Below are 26,250 nucleotides of genomic sequence, written 5' to 3' on the forward strand. Positions count from 1 at the left end.
TTAATCTGGAGTCTTCCATATCGCGAGGTTCCTGGATTCATCGAGCATCCGGACTGTTCTAGAAGAGCAATTACTTGCCTGCAGAGAGAGTTAGACAGAGTGAGTGAGTGAGTGAGTGAGGAGTGAGACTGAGTTCGCTGGCGTGAGTTAGGGAAGAGCGCAGTCAGTGATAGCCTGGTCTGAGATGTCAGCCTGATGGAGTATCTGCCTGTTGGAGCCGAGGACTTCTTCCTGTTTCCCTGACGTCGTGTGTGCGAGTCCCTCGGGGCCAGCTGCTGGAGAAGAACCTTGGGTGTTCTGGAGCAGCACGAAGGGGACACTGGGTGACGACGTGTGCAGACTGCGAACGGAGTTCGACGGATTGAGTGAACAGCGGATACTATCCCGACCTGCGAGACTGACATGTAGGCTGTGGACCGTGACAGCGCTAACGAGTGTGACTGAGTGGCTGAGAGAGTGTAGTGTAAATAATCGATGACTGTGTGTGTGTATCATTGTAGATGGAATATGAGAAGCTAAGAGAGAGAGAGAGCGTGAACCATGTAAGTGTGTAACCGTGTACTTGTGTAAGTTGTAGGCTCAGCTTTCGTCTGTGTGTGTGTAAATCTGCAATTGTAGTGCTTAGTTAATAAATCTTAGTAATAGAATGCTACCAGGTTCTGTACTCATTTATTCATTTATTTACCCCGCCAACACGTTACAATATGGTTGCGCTCAACAGTGAGACGTGTGGTAATTGTGAAACTGTTGGTGGATTACTATCGTATTTCAGAAGATGCACTTACAGGGGAAGGGTGTGTTATTTGTGAACAACTAATAGAGAACAGTTGTCAGAACAAGAAGAAGCTGCAATAGCAGAGGCAAGGACACTTAACAGATGAGGAAGCATCAGATGAAGGAAACTGTAGTTCCATGACAGTGAGTGCTGAAGCAATGTCACCTGTAATAGACGCCCAGAGAAACATCTCCAAGACAAACAAAAAGTTTCCAGAGGGATATCTGACTCCTTCTTCTTGAAGCGCCTTCTCCTTGTGGAGGTTGGCGGTCCACATAGCCAGCTCCGTACGTTATGTTGCAGCATGGAAAGCATCTTCTGAAGAGGCTTTCTAGTCATAATTATAATTCCTCACCCTGGAGATCTGAATGGGGGAATAGAAACTCTGGATAATAATTTTACGTTAAACAGAGCCATGCCATATGAACTTAAAGGGATATCCTTCAGGATCTTTAATGCAGTGGTTTCCTGTTGCCTTCCGCATCCTAATGCCGTTGACAACCAGTTGTAGGTTCTTCCACCTTTTGGGACCATTTCCTGTCCCAAGGACAATAGAGTGCCCTAATCTCTACCCGCTCATCCACCCTCAAAGAGACTGTTGGTACTTGGTAGAGGGGATCTTCTTATACCGGAAGATACTCGGTCCCTTCATTCGTTAGCCACCTGCATATAACAAAATTGTCATAAACAGTCGTTGCCCCTTCTTTACCGCGGGGAGGTGAATGTCAGGATTTCACAGTCATTAAAACTGAGACCATAATGGCTTTTCTCAGTTTCTCTGGACCTTCAGAGAGGGGATATCTGATTGTTGCATACAACATATGGACAAAACAAACAAGGAGAAAAATGGAAAGTTTGATTCTCTCTATCTGTGTCATTCTGGATTAGCAATTGATGGCACCTTGCCTATACAACCATCTTAACACAGAAAAGAAAGATAAAGAGTTACAAAACTTTGCAAATGCACCCAAACAAAAACACTCCTCGGACTCATACAGCCTGCAGGATATGATCATCAGTGAAGTACTTGACCATTTTATAGACAAAAGACAGGAGAACTTCTCAAAAAAATTGTGTGCATAATGCTCTGCTTATGTTTTTGTTTTATTGCTGAGATAAAGTCTCTTTTGTAAAAGCTCCATGCTGAATTATTTTTAATAATTAACATGGATACATAAAAGTCAAAATGACCACAGAAAAACCAGAGATCTTCATTTCCTGTCTTAAATTGTTGCACTGACCATGGGAGGTCCTAAATTGATCACTTTTTAACATAAAATATAACTACACTATGTCTAGCAAATTCAAGATTGTTTAACATTAAAGGCAAACAATCAGACAAATATCAAAATAATAAAGAAAGAGCAATAAAGATCTCAACATACATGTTTCTGGTGATTACAGAAGATCCTAACTGTCCACTTTCAAACACAACATATAACTACCTACCCTGAATACAATAACTTCAGGGCTGCCCAAATTGAGTAAAAATGTATCTAAATTTTACAGTAAAGTAAATATTATTCAGGATAAATACTGAAAATGCATTAAAAATTCCTGTGCTTCTCAGTATGAAATCATGTAATCAAAAATTGTCCAGACTAGTTAATCAAGGGTTGTCCAAAACTGGTAATATGGAGGTGTTTGGAGTAGTCTCTTTCCACTGTTGTAAATGTGATTCTGAACTTGGCAGTAATTTTTTTCCAGCCATCATTTGCCTGGTGAGAAAATGGGAAACCACAGAAAACCATCTTCATGACATTAGGAATCGACTAAAAGGGGCAAATTCCGGGGTTCCCAACTTGCAGTATGGTGGCTATGGGGCCGCCAGCTGAGTCTTATGACTTATCTGTACCAGACTCTTTGCTATTTCATTCTTCTCTGATCTCACTAGCTCTCTTCTGAACCCAACAGAATTAGGTTTGCAAGGCCAAGGGAATCTTTCATTTTGCACACCTTTCTTGCTAGGGTTGCCAGATTTCCAGATGAAAAATAAGTAACACTGATTTTTTTTTTTTTTTACCTATTAACATGAAAGTGAAACATTGCAGCCACTTAAAAAATGAAAAAAGATCAAGGATTTCTCTTCTTTTCCTTTTTCTATTTGCTTTACGTCGCTCTGACACAGATAGGTCTTATGGCGACAATGGGATAGAAAAGACCTAGGAGTGGGAAGGAAGTGGCCGTGGCCTTAATTAAGGTACAGCCCCAGCCAGCATTTGCTTGGTGTGAAAATGGAAACCACAGAAAACCATCTTCAGGGCTACCGACAGTGGGGTTTGAACCCACTATCTCCTGGATGCCAACTCATAGCTGTGTGACCCTAAACACATGGCCAACTTTCCCAGTGATCAAGGATTTATTAACAAATAAATATACCAGTATGAAATATTTATTACAGACTAATAAATTAGTATAAACTTACATTTCACAAGTGCTTCTTATTTGAACATGCATTGTTTAATAGTTTCTTGTTCAACAAAACCTTTTAGCAAAATTTCTTACAATTTTAGTCATAGTTGAAGTACACAAACAATTCATTTGTCATAAAATTTACACCTCTTCTGTTTCTTTAAATTCTCCCTTGTTCCAGAAGTTGCCAGCGGAAGTTGCATAGTGTATGGTGTAAGCAACTTGTTATTCACATCTACTCACAAAGTAGTCCAAGAACAAAATAAATAAGATTAATGCTAGCTCACTACCAGAAACACTACTCTTCATGAATGCAACATAAAGGACAAAACCTTTGTAATTGGAACCAACAGTGATAAGTGATTTTTGGTCTGAGCCAAAGAGTACAGAATATTTCATATTCTTTGATCAAAACTGCACATTTTTACAATGGTACTATGGTCTAAAGCACAAAATTTTAAAGGAGAGAATTTATTTTTTTTCTGAAGAAAAAAGAAAGGAACATATAGCATGCGGTTAAAGGATGTACTCCACGGGAAACAAAATTAGGGGGGGAAACCTCTTCTTCCAGGAAAAAACGTACATCTGGCAACTCTACTGGCCCTTCTCTTCCATTTTCACCTTGTTATGCATGGTATGTGATTTGTTCTTTTACCACTATGCGGGGGAGGGTCTTAGTGGGTTAGCAAATATATAATAAAGCACCTTTATGTACACTATTTTCTTGTATAGCCTATTATTTAACCAAATATAATTTATGATTACTTTTTTAATATGTATATTTTTATGTACCATTAACCACATTGTAGGGAAAACAAACTTACAAAATTAGACTATATACTTCTCATTTTATTGTACAGAGTTTAGTTGAATAGATAATAATAATAATAATAATAATAATAATAATAATAATAATAATAATAATAATAATAATAATAATAATAATAATAATAATAATAATAATAATAATTGTATGGCCTCAGCTACCGTGTGCAGACATTTCAATTTGACGCCATCTGGCTGTCTGCTCGTCAATTTCGACGTTCCGTTTTACTCTAGGCCCCCACTAGATGGCAGACCGAGTAAACCGAAACTCTCTTGGGCGTCTATGGCTGAGATTTAATGAATTTTGTCGGATAAACACCAAATGTGTCACCAGAGATCTTTTACATGCCGACAACGTACGACATGGAGTGTCGAATGGACTTTTTTCCGCCCTTCAAAAATCCGACTACCTCTGCCGGATTTGAACCCGCTATCTTGGGATCGGGAGGCCGACACTCTACCGCTGATCCACAGAGGCAGCTAGTTGAATAGATGAGATGAACGAGACTGGTCCTGAGGGTCTGATGGTTTACCATTTCGTTTGTCAAGGGTACTGTGCTCCTGAGACTTAATAAATCTTGCTGCAAACTTTTCTGCACCGAAGCAATGCACTGGAGGTCCATTTATTGAATTAAAAAGTAGATTTCAAAGTGTCAGAATTTGTAAATGACTTCTATGATCAGTCAGGGTTAAATTCATGACAATAAATGCATGTTCACATGCAGTAGTAGATATAGGTATAATTTTGACTGATTTCACAAGTTCTTCACCAAAATATGTTGAGGATTTTCTTTATAGATGCAGAAACCTTTAACTAGTGATGCACACATGCTTTCACTTATTTTAAAATCCACCTTTTTATATAAATGAGGAATGGATATGTCACCATAAAACACGTGTTCTCATTCGAATGAACGCCACGTATCTGGATCTAATACAGCTACATCCAAAAGAGTTATCTAAATGGTTTTCACATTTTCTGCCAAAGACTGAAAAAACTTCTTTCAAAATATTTTTCATTAGTTATATTCACCACATAATGGTTCTGTAACAGGCTCCTTTGAATGTGTGCTTTTCCTGTAATTTATGCACTATCACCTTAATATGTGGTGAGTCATTTGTTTTCAATGTTTGAAGAGTTTTTATAGCCATGTCAATTTTTTGTTTTGCTCTAAGAATGGAAGATGTTCTGTTTTGCATAAAGATTGATAATACTTTCAGAACTTCTAGGACACCATGGAGTATAACTAATTCTATTAAAAGCAATCGCTTCATGAGATATTTTACCAGCCTTTCAAAATTTAGATCTGTCATGAGTTGATCGGTAATAATTTCGACTCAGCTTTCCAAAAAGATGGACAAGAAAACTGTGGGTTTCAAGAAGAGCTCAAAAAACTTTAAATGATAAAGCAACCCAACATATGTCAAAAACTCAACCTAACTTTGTGAGTTGTGAGAGAGTTGAGTGTTGTGTTCTTGTGAAACATCCTGTAGCAATCTCCAAATTTTGGGATTAAGAAAACACAGGATACAAAGAATCTAAAAAAGACTATCATTCACCACTGATCTGCATTTAGGACAGTCACCCAGGTGGCAGATTCTCTATCTGTTGTTTACCTAGTCTTTTCTTACATAATTGCAGAGAATTTGGACATTTATTGAACATCTCCCTTGGTAAATTACTCCACTCCCTTCTTCTTTTCCTATAAATAAATATTTGTCCCAATTTATCCTCTTGAATTCCAACTCTATCATCATATTGTGAACTTTCCTACTTTCAAAAACACCACTTAAACTTCGTCTACTAATGTCATTCCATGCTATCTCTCCACCGACAGTTTGGGACATACCACTTAGTCGAGCAGCTCGTCTCCTTTCCGCAAAGTCTTCCTAGCCCCAACTTTGGAACGCTACTCTTTTGTCGGAAATCACCCAGAAAAAACCGAGCTGCTTTTCTTTGGATTTTTTTCCAGTTCTCAAATCAAGTAATCCTGATGAGCACTGGAAACATAACATGTTTCTTACACTATGATAGAAACAGCTTCCAGCTTGAGTCCTCATACTAATTTCAGCATCCAGTCGAGCATTCTCCATTAATTCACTCAACCAGGTATTTGAATATCTCCACTACTTCCAGGGGCTTGTCTGCAAGTCTAATCTGACCTTTCCCTTCTTTCTCCCCTCTACTCATAACAAGAATTTTACTCTTTTCTAGTTCTACTTACTACTTTGCTACTTGCTACTTTCTACAACCACTATATACCCTCATAACCATGTGCAGGGAACTTTACCCTTTATTTAGTCCCATTTATATGATTACCCCAATGAAGATCTTTCATTATATTAACACCTACATACTTACAGTGATCCCCAAAAGAAACTTTCACCTCATCAACACAGTAATTAAAACTAAAAGGACTTTTCCCATTACTGAAACTCACAACTTGACTTTTAACCCTGCTGTCCATATTGCAACATTGCCAAGGTCTTTTTTTTTTTTGGCAGTCACTCACAATCTTGTTACTTTATACAGTATAACATCATCCACAAAAAGTCTTATCTCTGATTCCAATTCTTTACTTACATCATTTACATAAATAGGAAACACATCTGCCACATCACACATAACAGTTCTAATTTGTGATTCATACAATGCACAACAATTAAATTATTTTGCAATTGTTTGCAGCAGAGCAGCTATGCCTTAGTAAGATGCAAGCATTGTACGAGGACGGTTTGAAAAGTTCTCGGAATCACCGCTAGATGTCAGTGCTAGAGCAACGTGGTTCCCGCGCAATAATCAAACATCCTTTGTGAGTGAACACGTGGCGCGTCAGTGCTCTAGCTGCAGGAGTGTGGTAATGACGACTCTCTGTTGTTGTTCCCGCGTAGTGATTTGTGACAATGGAAACAATTGAGATTCGAGCAGTGATTAAATACTTTGTAAAGAAAGGATGAAAGCAAAGGAAATTCATGCTGACTTTCAGAACACACTGGGGGACTCTGCTCCTTCATTTTCAACTGTTGCCAAGTGGACCAGTGAGTTTAAATTTGGTCGGGAGAGCTTGGATGATGATCCGCGTAGTGGACGGCCAAAAAGTGTTACGACCCCAGAATTTATCGCAAAATTGCATAGAATGGTCATGGAGGATCGTCGACTGAAAGTGCGAGAGATTGCTGAAGCTGTAGGGATGTCTTCTGAATGGGTATATTATATTTTAACCAAAGAATTGGGTATGAAAAAATTATCCGCAAGATGGGTGCCGTGGCTCTTGACATTGGATAATAAACGCACCAGATTGGAAATGTCCAAACAAAGTCTGGCCCGTTTTCAGTGCAACCAACAAGATTTTTTTGCACCGGTTTGTGACTACAGATAAAACTTGGGTCCACTACTATACCCCAGAGACAAAACAGCAGTCAAAGCAGTAGAAACATGCTGATTCACCACCACCAAAGAAAGCAAAGGCAGTGCGTTCGGCCGGAAAGGTCATGGCCTCAGTTTTCTGGGATGCAAAAGGCATTCTGCTGATAGATTATCTTCCTACTGGCCAAACAATTATGGGGCAATACTATGCAAACCTCCTAGACCAACTACAGGAAAAGATACGCGAAACAAGGCCTGGTTTGGCAAGGAAAAAGGTCATCTTTCATCAAGACAATGCTCCGCCGCACACAAGTGTTATTGCCATGGCAAAACTTCATGAACTGGGGTACGAATTGTTGCCACATCCACCTTTTTCACCTGATTTTGCACCATCAGACTCATCTATTCCCCAAGCTGAAAATTTTCCTCGGTGGACGGAGATTTTCTACAAGGGAAGAATTGGAGAAGGATTTTGCAGGCCTGGAGGAATCTCATTTTTGAGATGGGATTAAGGCATTGAAACATCGCTGGACCAAATGCATTAGGCTACCGGGAGACTATGTTGAAAAATAAAAGTAGTTCCACTGAGGTAAGATACTTAATTCTAGTACATTCCAAGAACTTTTCAAAGCACCTACGTATATGCACCGTTTGTTGCAATATCTACAAGATGGCATTTTAGTACACCCTATTTAATGTTATACTTTTCAAGAGTGGCAAACATTTTATTGAAAATACCTTCATCTAGACCAGTATAACTTTCTAATTCAACAATATTGAAAAACTAATTACAAGCAATCCCTCAAAGGACATATTATTAAGTTTGTACTCTATTCTATAATAAAGCGAGCAAGATTTTTTAAATTTCCTCTCCTATAAATGTAATATTTCAGCTTGAATGGTCAGAATGAAGCATATTACCAACTGATACACCATTCAATAGCTGGTTGGTTTGTCAAACTCATTATGATCATGATTTTGATGACTGGAGTTCGTGGAACCATACCAAAGCTCATGGTTGATTTCTGTACAGCTTTCAGTCTGTATAAGGATATTTTGATTGATATATCTCTGGCCACATTGAAAGGATCACTAGCCATCTGCAGAAATCATATGTATTTCTCAAATATTAGATTTGCTCATTTATACCCGAATAAATTTTCACAGATATTGTTTTTTTCTATTCTTATTCCTCATAATAGGGCTTCATTGTTATTACGTTGCATTCTTTTTATATTGTTCTCAGCACATATTTTAATTATATGATTTAAGGCCTGTTGTTATACATAATTGTATTTGTACTCTTTATCACTTGCAGGCTGCAAGTGCTGCAGGCAGAACAATAAATTAAAAAATATATATTTCATTAAAAAATGTTCTCTCTTCCAGATAAAACGTAGGATGAAAATCTTCAACAATGGATATTGAAACATCTCAAGTTTTCTGGTGCACCATCAGAATCCTGAAACCTTTTCTGGAAATGCTCCTAAATGCTTCTAAAGCAAAAGAATTTGGAAATGGCATGACAGATTCATTTTTATGCTGAGCATAGAAAGGAAAACAATTGAAACAGTCAGTAGAACTCTGATTCTTGAAGTCATTTTTTATTTTAATCCTTTTAAATGTACATAAAGATCACTTATAAGACAATTCTCTCCCTGAAATTTTCAATTTAGAAAATAAATTTTCTCGGACAGGTCTACAAGGAATGCTAATTGTCATACCACAAATCATCTGAAAGAAGCCCTGGGTTTCTCTTGTTCATGAATATTTCAATATCTTTGTGAAGCTTGAAAAATCGTTTCAGGGCTTCGTCTCAACTAAGCAAAAGAATCTATTAAAAGAAACTATTTAAAATAGTTTATGTTGGGTCCACCCTGACAATACACTTTTAATGACTGAACATTATTTATTCTATCATATGTGTTTCAGGAACAATATGCATTCCCTTCATCAGTGAAGTCAAATCAAGGAATGATTCCTTTGCATAATATTCACGGACTATCACATAATTTTGGAACTACTACTTGGATATAATGTCTTTTAGATTTGGTTTTGATAAAGTTTCCTCAATTTTTGATAAAATTTCTTCCCCAGTAGTAGTATTTTCCAATCTATGAACTGCTCGCATTTCTTTGGTAATTTCAAAATTCTGATGCCAGGAATAAATACAAGTAATTGACTTGAATCCGTAATATCGGTCGACTTGTCCACAGCAACTGGAAACCATCCAAAACTAATACGGTTGTCCTGTTACTGTCTACGAATATCAGTTCCAATATTTTCAGTTTGATAAGAAATGATATTACCTGAAAAACTTACTTCCATGAATTGAGGGACTTCATCTGGATAAATTTGTTCAACAGCTTCCACAGTGCATGTTTTTACTAAAACTTGGTTTTCCTGCCTCAGCTAGCTCATCAGAAACTTCACAACTAGCTATCACCACAGCCTTGCTTTTGCATTTCTTCCCAGTGAAAATATGCTATTGAAAAGCCATCTTCTCTCAAAGATTCCACTTTATGCTCATGCATCTGCCCACTGAATCTCTAATATTCACTAGGATGTTTACTGTCATAGTGCCTTTTACACTGTACCTATTCTTTAAGGTTGGCAATAGTCTCATTACTGATGTTTATTGTTTAACAACAAGGTATTCTACACTCCACTGTTCTTTAAAAACACGATATTCAGCATCTACTTTTCTCTTCTTAGTATAAGACATAACAATGCCAGTTGTTTACTTTACTGGTTACTTCAGTATCTATCTATAACCAGTCGCAACTGAAGAAAAACTAAGAATAACATTTACATTCACAAACCACATCCTTGCATTAGCATTGTCAGTTAAACAGAAAGTGCAAGGAAACAGATTATACTGCAGTTCTAGATTTTTCTTTTTTCTTTTTACACTTGGCTTTATGTTGCACCGACACAGATAGATCTGATGGCAACGATGGGATAGGAAAGGGCTAGGAGTGGGAAAGAAGCGGCCATGGTCTTAATTAAGGTATGGCCCCAGCATTTGCCTGGTGTGAAAATGGGAAATAGTGGAAAACCATCTTCAGGGCTGCTGCAGCGAGGCTCGAACCCACTATCTCCCAGATGCAAGCTCAAAGCTACACGACCCTAACCGTGAGGCCAACTCGCCCAGTGTGATTCTAGTTTAGCACTAGTGATCCAGTAGGCTGTTTTTTGTATGAAAGAGGTTAACTAACCACCTCTGGTGGCTGATTTCAGAACTCCATTTTTATACTTAAGTGTTGTACACCATCTGGTTCAGAGAATTTCATTATTTTGCAATCAGTCAACTATTGAAATATAATGACCAAATTATTCTATGTTTCAGATTCCTTCTTTTAGTTCAAAAGTGGAATATAGTACAGTAACTAATTTTGAATTTATTCTCTAGGGCACAGTAAGAATTGTGATGCAAGCTGGATGTGGCCTGTGGGCCATAGGTAGGAGACCCCTGCATTATTAAGATGATTTTCTGAACTAGTGGTCTGCAGATATTATTGTAGAGAAAGGCTTGAGTTCTATTGGACAATTAAGTATACTTTAATTACAGAAGGTGATGGTCCAAAATCACATAGCTTCACCCTTACTACACGTACAGTATGGCAGATTCCAGGGTACAATAATATAATAATTGCTCCTCCCTAAAATACAACCACAGACTTAGCAATTAAAATCCAAAGAAAGGAGTAAAATTTCTATTTAACTCTTAATCATACCTAAAATATATTTTGTCCTTGTCTAGAGCTGGTGGAATTATTTGTAATCTTATATGTATATTAATGTTAACATCCCGATTTTTTACCTCACCTGGAATACAGGATGAAATTTCTCGACTCCATTTTCCATTAGAGTTGCAGACAGTCTGGTAACTGAACAGCTCTGGTACTTGTTGGTAGTGATCTTTGCACTTTATATTTGCTACTGTTCCCACTGACATTCGACCTCCACAAGGTACGTTATCACGGTTGAAGGTGCAAGTTACATCTCGTGAGATTGATTCCAAGGGACTGCATGATACTAGAGAAAATAAAAGAAGTTGTTAAACAGAATATTTATAATTCTATCATACATTATTTTACAGCATAATCTTGCTGGTTTATAAAATGGTCAAAATCAATTGGAAGAGAATTTCTGTTCCTTAGTTAATTAAAGGCAGATTCCTAAAATATAAGGTTTTCAGAAGAAGGAAATGAACAACTTACAGCTAGGCATATACTGGCAATTCACACATTTTCCATCCGTTATTAAAATGTGACTACCTTATGCATATATTTTTGTTCATATGAACTAACACAGTATTTTATATTCATTTGAAAGCAGTATTAAGTGAAAATTAACATATTTTATAAAAATTGATAAATCATACTGGACATCCGACCTAGCTTGTTTTATGAATTTTTAACAGTTGATGTTTTAATATACATTGCACATTGCAGTAACTAAGGACTATGTATCCACTGCATGAGAGTGATTATATCCACATACCTCAAGTTTTTTCACACAGCTGAAATATATTAAAGTTAAAAACTTTTTATTACCACCTATTCAATACAAACCAAACCAAACCCCATGGCACTACAGCCCTTGAAGGGCCTTGGCCTACCAAGCGACCGCTGCTCAGCCCGAAGGTCTGCAGATTACGAAGTGTCGTGTGGTCAGCACGACGAATCCTCTCGGCCGTTATTCTTGGCTTTCTAGACCGGGGCCGCTATCTCACCGTCAGATAGCTCCTCAATTCTAATCACGTAGGCTGAGTGGACCTCGAGCCAGCCCTCAGGTCCAGGTAAAAATCCCTGACCTGGCCGGGAATCGAACCCGGGGCCTCCGGGTAAGAGGCATGCACGCTACCCCTACACCACGGGGCCGGCTACCTATTCAATACATAGGTGGTAATAAAAAGTTTTTAACTTTAATACATTATCTTCAATACGGTCTAATTATGAGATTTACCCAGCTGAATTATAGAAATTCGAGATCTTTCCTATTGTACCTATGAACCTTGAAGATTTTGTTTAAAATCTTACAATATTACTTGTAACCATACTGATGGGTTCTCATCTCATGTTAACCAGTTCAACACCTGCTCACAAGAAATGTTTTCTTTATCCTAAAAGTAACACATTCAGACCGTGTACAAATACATTCAAGTTTGCATAGGGCTTATAGTGCCGGGAGTGTCCAAGGACAAGTTCGGCTCGCCAGATGCAGGTCTTTTGATTTGACTCCAGTAGGCGACCTGCACGTCGTGATGAGGATGAAATGATGATGAAGACAACACATACACCCAGCCAGCGAAATTAACCAATTATGATTAAAATTCCCGACCCTGCTGGGTATTGAACCTGGAACCCCTGTGACCAAAGACCAGCACGCTAACCATTTAGCCATGCAGCCAGACATAAACCCTACTTTTTATCTATAACACATCCAAAAATTCATCTTAGACTATACTTTGTTTTGAATGCAAACCTAAAACCCCTTGTTCTCTAAACTCTCAATCTTTTCTGATAATTTCCCATAATAAATTGAAATGTAACTGTGGATCAGAATATACTGAACAAACAGGAAGAAAATTCTACATCCAAATAAAATAATTTCAGAAAAACTGGTGAGTTAGAATGGGTAGGTCATCATTTTAAAGTCACCTAGATGAAATTAGCAACAGCTATAGTTTTGATTCATCAGACAGACAGCAGGTTGAATTCATACATATTTGCAATAAAGATAAGAAGCTGAATATCTTAGAAGATTTTGGAATTATTATTTGGAAAAAAGAAAGGGAAATGTTTAAATGAAAATATTCCAGAAAGTAAAGGATTTCATCCAAGTGTATGCACCCCCGCCTGAATGAAAATAAGAAGATACAGAAAAACTCCTGGAAATCCTGGAGAGAGAGAAATAAAGGATGTAGAAGTAACTGTCATGGGAGACTTTATTGTAATGGTGGGATGCAACAAGAAAGGAACTGAAGAAATAATTGGACCTTTTGGATATGGAAAGAGGAATAAATAGGGAGGGAAGTTGGTGGATTTTTGTGTGAGAAATGGGTTAAGTGTGGGCAATATGTGGTTCAGGGAGAAGAATAGTAGAAAGATTAAAAAATATGGATTGGGAAACGAAGGACAAAGACAGTAGCTGATTATTTCATGGTATAAAGAGCACATCATAGACACCTGTTAGTCATAACAGCCTTGCCAGAAGTAGCCTTTGAAGGAGACTATAGAGTAGTGGTAGCAAAAATGGAAGGAGGAAAAATAGTGAAAATGAAAGGAATAAGAGAAAATAAAAGTATGGAAATTAAAAGATATGAAAGAAAAAGAAAAATTCAACACATACCCATAACTGAAATAGGGAGAGAGAAAGTGGAATGGGACAAGTTCAATAAGGCATTGGTAAGCTGTGCAAATAGTGCTTGTGGCATAGTTCAAAGAGTGAATGATAAAGAGATCTGTGATGGAATGAGAGGGGAAAGGAAGCAGTACCAGTAAAGAATAAGAAAGCATCACAATTATGAAATAGGGATAGAATGGAAGAAAGAAGAATAACATTTCATGAAATGAACACAAGTTGTGAGAAATTGTAAATGAAGAAATAAGATGACTCGTATCATTTATATACATGGGAGGATACAAAGGTCTAATAAAACTGCCCCTTGGGACCCCTCCCACCCGTCTTAATCATTACAGGATCAGATAATGTTTCACCTAGTCTGATTATCCAAGTTCTGTTTTGTAGAAATTTAGCCATCCATTCAAACACTCTTTTGTGTAGCCCAATAAGCCTTCATTTTCATTAGCAGTCTCCCATGATCTAACCTATCAAAGGCCTTGGATAGTTCAACAGTGATACAGTCCGTTTGATCTCCTGAATCCAAATTATCTGCTATATCGTGCTGGGATCCACAAGTTGAGCAAAACTGGAATAATCTTTCCAAAACCTGAACTGTCTTCTATCAAACCAGTTAGAAATTTTGGTAACATACCTAATGTACAAATTAGAAAGAATGTTTTCCCAGAGTTTACATTCAACATATGTCAATATGACTAGCCTGCTTTATGTTTATCATCCTTTCCCTTGTATAGGCCTAAAGAGCATGAGAGGGGAAATGAAGCAGTACCAGTAAAGAATAAGAAAGCATCACAATTATGGTATAGGGATAAAATGGAAGAAAGAAGAATATTTATTTGGTATAGCTCCTTCATGCAAACAGTAATCAAATAAATATTTCAGATATGGCACTACATCCCAACCCATTTATCTTTAGTATATCCCCAGAAATCTTATCAATCCCATTTCTATCACATTTCTTTTTAACTTAAAAAGAAAAAAGAACAGCTTCGTGATCACACATATAACATTTATCACTTTTGTTTCTTAATGGAGCTCAACTGGTTTTATCAGCATCATAGCTAAAATATTTTTCCTTCTACTTGGTTATATCATTTTCTGATTCAGCTGTCCTTGCCAGATTGTGTACTGTATTTACAATTTTTTGATTGTTCTGTCATTCACATTACTTCCCAGATAACATTTGGTAAACTGAGGTTGACTGCTGCAATAATGCTCCTTTCTGCTTCATTCCCCACATAGCTGATTATATCTTATCAAATAATTCAACATCAACATCAGAGCCACACTTGCTAGGTCTGTGCATTCCTTCTCTGCCTCTCACTACACTGTTCCACCTCCCTCTTCCGATCCTCTACTCTACGTTTCCCTTTCCTACCATTCCCTTTCCTCTTACCTCACTCCTCCTCTGCATCGCTTCTGCATCTCCATCTTCCCTCTGATGTTCTACCTGTGGAAACCTCTCTTGAACTCGCTTTGTCAGGATAACTCTTAGCCTTCATTTTCTTTCCCCTTAAAACATTTGCCCGCCTGTCTTCCACAACTTCTCTTCTTTCCCCCCTTTCTTCTTGCCTACCAACCATATCCTGTACATTGATTGTGATTGTGGGAGATCTACCTTCATTCCTGTCCTCTGTCAAATGCCTAATTATCTCCCTTAAATTCACTACCTCCTCCCTCATAGGCCTTAATTCCCACTCACACCCACAGTTCATACACCTGCCTTCCTCAGTCATTCTTTTATCTTCTTCAAAGAAATATGAAATAATATGGAAATATGTATTCTATGAATAAAAATATATATGTCAGAGGAAATCGAGAAATTTGGCAAATAGTTCAGTCACAAAGTAAGCTGCTGGAAGTATCTGAAATGAAGATGTTGAGATGGATGTATGGGTTATGAGCAAAGACCACATCAAGAGCACCTGTATACGAGGCAGCGTTAAACTGAAATATATAGAAAGATCGAAGAAAGACGATTACTCTGATATGGCCACATTAAGCCCAGGGATGAAAACTATGTAGGAAGGAGAACAGTTGACATGGAAGTGGAAGGCAGGAGGGAGGAGGAGAGATAGACCCAAAAGAAAATGGATGAACTGCATGCAGAAAGATCTTAGGGAGAAGGAGTTAACAAAAAATTCCATTTGGGACTGAGGGAAATGGAAATGACTCGTCAGACACATTGACCCCGAATTTTAACTGTATACTACACAAAGATTTAATGACAATAAAACAAGCTACTAACTGATAAAATAACTACACTACAGTTATTCTACTTAGGCATGTCTATTTGCAGATGATGCTGTACAAGTTACAGGATTGTATGAGACTTCAAAAAGACCTCAGTAGTGTTGTGAGATGGAGCGCAGACAATGGTACGTATATAATGGTAAACAAGATGGAAAGTGAGATGTTTTCACAAAGACGATAAGCCCTCTCAGTTTTATTTACTGTGTTGAAGGGAAGAATGTACCTCATGGGGATCACTGTAAGTACTTAGGGGTTATTATAAAGGAAGGTCTTCACTGAGGTAAACATATAAACGAGGTTGTAAATAAAGGTTACAGGTCTCTTTATGTGGTTATGAGAGTATTCAGAGGTTGTCAGTGAGAAAATTGCCTAATTCCTCTTCATATAAATGAATATTTGCTGCACTTTGGCCTCTTGAATTCCAACTTTATCTTTCCTACTCTACACAAAGTAGGCGAAAGGAAAAGACAGGTCTTAAAGTTATGGCATTTCAACTCTTTTGTTTCTTTTAAAACTATTTGTTTTCATGTCATTTAAATGTCCTCTTAATTTAATTTTTTTTTTCAAAAACTTTTCATATTGATGTTGTATCTTGGCTTTAGAAATGTTCCTCAGCTGGTCTTCTATGTTGGAACGAGTTTTTTCGTAAACTGATACGGTATGATAAAAATGGACCTCATAGGCATTTTTATCATATCATTTCAGTTTATAGGAAGAGAAATTAGGATTTGGAATATTTACTATGAGAAATGTTTTTTAAATTTCCAATTTCTTTCTAATCGTTGAAGAAAGGACTAGGTAAACAACTGACAGGGAATCTGCCACCTGGCTGACAGCCCTAAATGATGATCAGTGATGATTAACGTCGAGGATTTATGTAAGTAATAATAATGCTATTTGCTTTACGTCCCACTAACTACTTTTTAAGGTCTTCGGAGACGCCGAGGTGCCGGAATTTAGTCCCGCAGGAGTTCTTTTACGTGCCAGTAAATCTACCAACATGGGGCTGACGTATTTGAGCATCTTCAAATACCACCAGACTGGGCCAGGATCGAACCTGCCATGTTGGGGTTAGAAGGCCAGCGCCTTAACCGCCTGTGCCACTCAGCCTGGCAGATTTATGTAAGAGTAGGAGGAGGATGTGTGTAGCAGTAAAAGGATGCTTTATGGACTTGGAAGAGAAAAGAAAGACTCTACACAAAGTAGGTGAAAGGAAAAGACAGGAGAGATGATAATGCGAACAGTGGAGGTAAGGGAAAGATGGGAAGATTATTTGATGAAGTCATGAGTGTGAAAAGGGGTGTAGATGAGATAATAGAGGAGGCAGATTCTGAGAGTAAAATCACAGTGGGAGACGTGGAAACTGCTGTCAAATGATGAAAGTGAGAAAAGCAGCAGGATTGGATGATATTATACTGTATAGAGTAGTAAATGGTATAGTGGAAATTATAAAAAAAGCAGTAGAACCCGTTGGTCTACAATTGCTGAAAGGCTATTTAGACAAAAGCTCACCGGATAATTGGATGGTGTTATGCATTACTTGACCAGCGCCAAAAGTAGATTTTGAGATCTTGACACAAACGCAAAATCCTTTGTATTAATTCACATTCCCTGTTAAATGTGAGGTATTCTATATCAAAATGAAGATAGAAACATAAATTTTCTTCTTATATATAAAATTTAGGGATATTTGAAGTATTATGTCATAATCTGAGATAATGGCGCTTGGTCACTTGATGCTTTATTGCGGTTACCTTAGTTTTTTGTTTTGCATCACTTGACCAACAAATAAAATTGTCATTTAGTGATCGAATGGACTTTCAAAAATTCAGTGCAGTGTAAAATACGATACTTGTTAACTAATGTTATCACTCATTTAAGTTCGAGATTAAATTATACATAACAGAATACAACATGACATAGAAAAACATGAATTTTAGAATATAGTATAGAAATTACACTGGCATAACATAATGCAGGATTTTTAAGTATTTTCGAGTTCAAAATCCATATTTCCACAATCAAACCCATCTATATCATCGGCTATTCCAGGATCACTAAACAGGTCCTTATAGAAAGGTTTAGCATCGTTGGGAATTAGCTTCACGAGGGAGCGCAGGTCGTTCAGCTTCGCTTCTGAAACTGGTTTTCCATTGGGCCATAACAAAGTGAGCAGACCATGTAGAGCCGAGCCATTTTCATTCTGAAGCCGGTGATGAACTTAAATAGATCAATGAAAATTTAAGTACATTTAGTAACGCATTTAACACACTTGAAATTCGTTTACTGCAGTCAAGTGTTGGTTAACTTTTGCTGGAGAGAATGTTGTGGGATCTACACCTTCAGTTGCATGTTTCTTATCAGATTCTTCCAAACCAATTGGAACAGCTTCCTCTGTTGTATTATTTTCCTTGAAGAGTGGTCCATCGATTACAAAAAAACATATTTTAGGGAAAGCTAGCAAACGTGCATATACATTTTGAATTCCTTATTTACAAGTGTGTTTAACAGGATATTGTATCGTGACATACGATATCTAATAGGTGTAAATGGTAACGGGTCGTATCAACTTACCACAAATTCCCATAATGTAACCAAAGAATTTCGGTCATCTGTCAATGAACTCAGCGTTTTGAAGCTGTTCGTCGACTGCCAGTGATCTGCGTTTATTGAAACGGGCGTAGCGTTTGCAGGTGTGATGGAACCCTCTAAAATATCTTTGGTTTCCTAAGATAGGAACGTATTTTAAATACATAAAACAATATCTATAAGCACTGATTTGTGAATTAACAGAAGATTATTGAAGCATCTGATTCTTCGCTAACAAGAGAATTAATTCAGACCGAGATATATGAGGATAACAGTCCATTGCTATGTTCTTAGACTTAAGCACTTATTACCACAATGAGGGATTTCAGTGAATAAAGAAAGAGTAGATTAACTACAATGATGACACATTGCAGAGAAACAATGCAAACTCGAAAGCTGTGTAACAAGGAAGAAAACCTGCACGTGAATCTGCGACACGGGAATCCACATTTAGCATCACACGACCAAGTGACTGCACGCGTGTCATGTGGTCATTTGATGCGTAATTCAGACTCAGAAATGGTGGTTGGTCACTTGATGCAAAACTTCAATTTAATGATCGAGAGGTTGGCGTTTGGTCAAAATTAATTTCCTGCGAAATCATATTGAGAATAAAAGTCCGAACTATAACCTATGTAAAGTTTACCCCTTTAGCTACCAGATGGTGCAATAGTCTAAAAAATCAATTTTGGTGCTTGGTCAGTTGATGCATAACACCATCCAATTAGTCATCCTAGTGTGAACACACAGATGGATCATTAAGCCTGTACAGATGGCGCAGGAGTCCCGTGCTCAACCACACGTGCACTGCCTATTCGTGAGCATAAGGCAGTAGTGATCAGCAAGACGATGTTTCAAGCGGACAGTGTATGTTAACATGGGTAGATGTAAGAATGTGACAGAGTGGCATAAAGGGACAATCGTGTTTGGCCATGTCTATGACCATACGGTGCATTAAGTTGCTGGATTTCCTGGTGTTTCACACAAATTTTTCAACGTGTCTACAAGCAGTGATGTATGACACGTGGCCACGAAACATGATGTCAGAATTGTGGTCAGAAAAAGATCCTGACTGAGAGGGACTGGAGAAGTGTTTCACAGCTTGTGAATTAAAATCACTTCCAAACCAGACAGGAATTGCTACAGTCGGTGAATGAAGGTCCATCCCAACCTGGTAGTGAGAGAACATTGCGACGGGAACTGCATTTACAGTCAAAGATAAGGGTATGGTTTTCCACCTGTTCAATACTACAAAAATGTGAAATAATTAAAATGTCACATTTTTATTGTCATTTTTGGTACCAGTTTTGGCAATTTTTTTTTGCCATCATCAGCCAAGGAGGAAGTAACAAGGACATTTAATATTTATAATATATGTATGTACAAACACAGAACCTTCTAAAATAAGTTTGTTATTTACAATTGCGTTATATCATAAAACATTTGGATAGTTGAAAAACAAAGACTAAATAGCTCCTTATAAGGTTCTAGAAAAGACATAAAATGTTCTATATACAGTCTTGTACATGTATATTTCCTGGCATTGTTAAATATTTGTAACTATGCATAAAATTAATTATAGCACCAAGTTTCAGATAAAATTTCCTTTGTTAATTATATCTTAATAGCTGTTAAAAATATAAAACTGGCCTTGAAGCAATATATAAAACCTTTTAAACATTCTGTTATGAAAGATCTTTACAAGAATACACTACCAGCTAATTTTGTTCTAGAATATTGTTATAAAGTGTAACTAGGTAGAAGACCATTTTATTGACCAATTTGTGTAAAAACCAGTTCCTCATGGATTATGAACAATGAACCATCTACATTGCTTGGATTGTTTAGTTGTTAGATTAAAAGATTTAATGGCATATATCTTGGATTCACTGAAACAGCTTGACTTAGTAGTGTGTCAATAGTTTTAGTCCGATATTTCATTATTATATTCAATAATGTTGACAGACAAGATTTCGTGAAAATACATGTGACACTTTTAATTATTTCACATTTTTATAGTATTGAACAGGTGGAAAACCCTACCCTTATCTTTGACTGTAAATCTGGTTTCAATACGGACCAAAATAAAATTTTTGACATTAAAAAAGGGAACTGCATGCAATGAACATTTGGAGTTGGTCACCTCACAAGAGGCCATTGCTCATACAGGCACATAAAGCTGCGGGTCTTCAATGGGCTAAAAATCATCGAATGTGGACGTCTTGATTGGGATGCAAAATCAACTGAAAATCTGTGGAACATGTTGGAACAGTGGATAAAATGCCAACAATAGCATCCCCACAATTTGGTGGAACTGCATGATCAAATCCTCAGCAAGTGGCTTAACATGGATGCGATATACCTGTACAACCTTGCAGACTCACTTCCTAATCGAATCCAGGCGGTATTAAATGATGTTTGTAATAATTTTTTCAGGAGTGACTAATTTGTTTGTCCAGTGAGCTTATTTGGACTAGTGGTTTATAGTCATACTACAGTAGTACACTGAAGGTTTCTAGTAATGCAATGATGCAAAAGGGCCAGGACTGGGTAGGAAGCAGCCTGGCCTTAATTAAGGTACAGCCCCAGTATATGCCTGGTGTGAAGAAACCACAGAAAACCATCTTCAGGGCTGCTGACAGTGGGGTTCAAACAAACCATCTCCCGAATGCAAGCTCATAGTTATGTGACCCTAACAGCATGGCCAACTCACTTGGTTATTTGGAAAGAAAAATCTGTACCAAATGACTGGAGTAAAGCAGTAAAAATATCTAAATTTAACAAAGTGGGGCAAGAAGATAGTGGTAATTATCAAGGAATCTCATTCAAATTTCCCCTCACAGTGCAACAGCCCCAAAGCGCCGTGACCTACCTAGTGACTGTTGCTCAGCCCAAAGGCATGCAGATTATGAAGTGTTGTGTGATCAGCACAACGAATCCTCTTAGCCATTTTTCTTGGCTTTCTAGACCAGATAGCTCCTCAATTGTAATCACATAGGCCGAGTGAACCTCGAACCAGCCCTCAGATCCAGGTGAAAATCCTTGATCTGGCACGGAATTGAACCTGGGGCCTCCGGGTAAGAGGAAGACACACTACCCCTACTCCATGGGACTGACAATAACTCACATCTCAGATAGCAAAATATTTGAAAGGGTAATATTAAGGAGAATGAGAAGAAAGGGGAAAGGAGAATTACACGAAGAGCAATATGGATTCACAATCAATCAATCAATCAATCAATCAATCAATCAATCAATCAATCAATCAATCAATCAATCAATCAATCAATCAATCAATCAATCAATCAATCAATCACAACTGATCTGCATATAGGGTAGTCGCCCAGGTGGCAGATTCCCTATCTGTTGTTTTCCTAGCCTTTTCCTAAATGATTTCAAAGAAATTGGAAATTTATTGAACATCTCCCTTGGTAAGTTATTCCAATCCCTAACTCCCCTTCCTATAAACGAATATTTGCCCCAATTTGTTCTCTTGAATTCCAACTTTATCTTCATATTGTGATCTTTCCTACTTTTAAAGACACCATCCAAACTTATTCGCCTACTGATGTCCTCCCATGCCATTTCTCCACTGACAGCTCGGAACATACCACTTAGTCGAGCAGCTCGTCTCCTTTCTACCAACGTTAAAAATTAAATAATTGAAAAAGAGGTTCAACCTATTCAATACATAAGAGAAAGAAATGTAGTGATTACATTCTTATTTAATAGTAATTAGAAATGGGACCGGTTTCGACCCTAGTCCAGGTCATCGTCAGCCGTTCAAAACATAAAAAACATGAAAAACAATGCATATGAAAAAGAAAAAGATTAAGTGAACTCTGGATCGGTATAAGATAAAATATAAATTGATGATGGGGGTAGAAATTGCGAGTCACTTAAAAGAAAAACAGTACGTAATATTATGAATGGTAGTACGGCACACGCAATGATAGGTAAAGTCTCACAATGTTTATGAATAGTGGAGAACGGTCAAATGGGTCAGTTTTTACACTCTGTCAGGTACAAAGTCACAACACTATCTATCAACATATGAAGATCCATAAATATGTTGAAGTCGCAGATGAATAGATTTATAGAAGCAAACTGCCAGCTCCCGGTGATCAGCGCAGCACTTTCAAGGTCATGCACTGTGGTCTCGAACGCCAAAGTAGAATGAAGAATATCCTGAAGATCCAGTATTTGCCTCGGTTGTTTTTTTAAGTCAACTGTTTTCCAAGAACTCAGCAGGAGCACAATTACTCATTTAATTATACTGAATTGCATTGTATATTTCTATATATACGTACTTAACTACCCCAAAGAGAACTTTCACCCCATCAACGCAGTAATTAAAACTGAGAGGACTTTTCCTATTTGTGAAACTCACAACCTGACTTTTATCCCCATTTATCATCATGCCATTGCCTACTGTCCATCTCACAACATTATTGAGGTCAATTTGCAGTTGCTCACAATCTTGTAACTTATTTATTACTCTGTACAGAATAACATCATCTGCAAAAAGCCTTATCTCTGATTCCACTTCTTTACACATATCATTGATAAGAAAACATAAAGGTCCAATAATACTGCCTTGAGCAATTCCCCTCATAATTATTACAGGGACAGATAAAGCTTCACCTACTCTAATCCTCTGAGTTCTATTTTCTAGAAACAGAGCCACCCATTCAGTCACTCTTTTGTCAAGTCCAATTGCACTCATTTTTGCCAGTAGTCTCCCATGATCTACCCTATCAAATGCCTTAGACAGGTCCATCGCAATACAGTCCAACTGACCTGAATCCAGGATATCTGCTATATCTTGCTGGAATCCTACAAGTTGGGCTTCAGTGGAATAACCTTTCCTAAAACCAAACTGCCTTCTATCAAAACCAGTTATTAATTTTGCAAACATGTCTTATATAATCAGAAAGAATGCTTTCCCAATGCTTACATGCAATGCATGTCAAACTGACTGGCGTGTAATTTTCAGCTTTATGTCTATCACCCTTTCCTTTATATACAGGCGCTACTATAGCAACTCTCCATTCATTTCGTAAAGTTCCTTCATGCAAACAATAATCAAACAAGTACTTCAGATATGGTATTATATCCCAACCCATTGTCTTTAGTATATCCCCCAAAACCTTATCAATTCCAGCTGCTTTTCTAGTTTTCAACTTTTGTATCTTACTGTAAATGTCATTGCTGTCATAGGTAAATTTTAATACTTCTATAGTATTAGACACCTACTCTATCTGGGCATTATCCTTGTAACCAACAATCTTTACATACTGCTGACTGAATACTTCTGCCTTTTGAAGATCCTCGCATACACACTTCCCTTGTTCATTAACGATTCCTGGAATGTCCTCCTTGGAACCTGTTTCTGCCTTAAAGTACCTATACATACTCTTCCATTTTTCTCTAAAATTAGCGTAGCCACCAATTATGCTTGCCATCATGTTATCCTTAGCTGACTTCTTTGCTAGATTCAATTTCCTAGTAAGTTCCTTCAATTTCTCCTTACTTCCACAGCCATTTCTAACTATTTCTTTCCAACCTGTACCTCCTTCTTAGTCGCTTTACTTCCCTGTTATAATATAGTGGATCTTTACCATTCCTTACCACCTTTAAAGGTACAAACCTATTTTCACATTCCTCAACAATTGCTTTAAACCCATCCCAGAGTCTGTTTACATTTTTATTTACCATTTTCCACCGATCATAGTTGCTTATTAAAAACTCCCTCATGCCTGTTTTATCAGCCATATGGTACTGCCTAGCAGTCCTAATTTTAATCTCTTCCTTTCTTTCACATTTATTTTTAATTACCACAAAAACAGCTTCGTGATCACTAATACCATCTATTACTTCGGTTTCTCTATAGAGCTCATCTGGTTTTACCAGCACCACATCCAAAATATTCTTCCCTCTAGTTGGTTCCATCACTTTCTGGCTTTTGAAATAGAATATCAATACTAGACTCAACCATGGAGAAACATAGGCTATACGGAGAGATGTGGCGATGGCATTCCTTGCTTTAGAAAAGGCTCGCGATAGTGTACTCCGAGCAAAGGTATGAGAACAAATTTTAGAATATGTGCAAGCAATGTACAAAAATTGTTGCAGCATTGTCCAGACACATGTGAGGGGTGAGTTTTTGAATAGTTTTGGAATGAAACTGGACTACGACAGGAAAGTGTTCTTTCACCACTGTTATTCATAATGGTTATGGACAAAATTGTGAATGAGAAAAAGATAAAATATGGGGACAGGAAGCTGAAGGTAATGCTGTTTGCAGATGATATTTAGTGGGGGAGCAAACAGAGAGAATTACAAGTGTAACTCAACAAGCTGAGCGAGATTATTGAAACTTGTGTGTATGTTGTATGTTGGTATTCAGCCCGAAGGCTGGTTTGATCCTCTGCAGCTCCACCAACAGCTGTCATAAATAGCCTAGGCGTCACTGAAGAGGCGTACTAGGGAAATGAGGAGTGATGTAGTTTCCCGTTGCTTTCCTCACCGAGCCAGCCGCTGCTATTACATATCAGTCTGCCAAGCCCAGTGAAATGCATGCACCAACTGACCCTATGAGCGATATTTTCACACCATTCATAACAGGGACTGGCTGCATAAGCAATGGTATTACTAGCATCACTCATACCTCAGTCACTTTCATATTGTCAAAGCCAAGGATGAGACTGAGACAGGTCAATGAAAGTAACAAATTTGATATAGCTCATACCAGAAGACACAGTGCACTGTAAACACTACATCTCACCAGTAAAGGCATTATTGAAACTTATGGAATGAAAATCATAGTGGAAAAGAGAAAGACAATGGTGTTTACTATAGAAGAAAAGTTAGGGAAATGAATTAAAAAAATAAAGTGACAAAACCTTGAAATTGTGCAGAGCTTCAAGTCCTTGGGAAGGGAACTGATGCTGGACATAGAGATCAGTAAAAGGATTCAACAGGGAAATGCATTCTACAAGAGTGTAAGAAACCTAGACGATTTACTCCTGCCCAATACTGACACATGCAGCAGAGACCTCGACACTGACAAAAAGACAGGAGAATAAAATACAGGCCAGTGAAATGAAATTTTTAAGAAGTATGGTAAGAAAGTTAGGACATCACGATGGAAATTGGAATGTAAAAGCTTTACGCAGAATGGAGAGGGATGAACTTAGATGGTTTGGACAGGTTAAGAGGATGGAAGAGGGAAGTATGCCAAAGTGAGTAATGGAGACCCAATTAGGAGGAGGGAGGGCAAGAGGGAAAATCAGAGTAAGGTGATTGAAAATGATGAATAGTATGATTAGGAGAAACTTGGATTCAAGCATAGTTAAGGAAGAAAAATGGTGGTTGGTTAGAGGATGATGGAAAGGTGCCCTAAACATTCCAACCCAGGAGCTGGATGAGGGAACTGGATGATGATGATGATGATGATGATGATGATGATGATGATGATGATGATGGTGATGATGGTGATGATGGTGATGATGATGATGATGATTCCAGAAAGTTCTACACTGTGATGGCATTGTGTTTCTTCTGTTCACACAATAGAAATCTGTACCTATGGCAACAAGTTAGTTACACTGTTGCTCTGGAGATAGCCTGAAAGCTGAAATCAGTAAGGAAGTTAGGA

At 37.7% G+C, this 26,250-nt stretch overlaps 1 protein-coding gene across 2 annotated transcripts in view; it reads right to left on the reverse strand.

The window, feature by feature from the left end:
- LOC136856738 (modular serine protease) overlaps nucleotides 1–26,250 on the reverse strand; it is a 298,657-nt gene that overhangs the window by 71,791 nt on the left and 200,616 nt on the right. For both annotated transcript variants that reach the window (XM_067134817.2, XM_067134818.2), the window contains exon 7: nucleotides 11,208–11,417. In XM_067134817.2, coding sequence (XP_066990918.2) covers nucleotides 11,208–11,417 — 210 coding nt within the window. The remainder of the gene's footprint in view (nucleotides 1–11,207; nucleotides 11,418–26,250) is intronic.

Source organism: Anabrus simplex, chromosome 1 (genome assembly GCF_040414725.1).
Source record: "Anabrus simplex isolate iqAnaSimp1 chromosome 1, ASM4041472v1, whole genome shotgun sequence".
NCBI classification, from domain to species: Eukaryota; Metazoa; Arthropoda; class Insecta; order Orthoptera; family Tettigoniidae; genus Anabrus; species Anabrus simplex.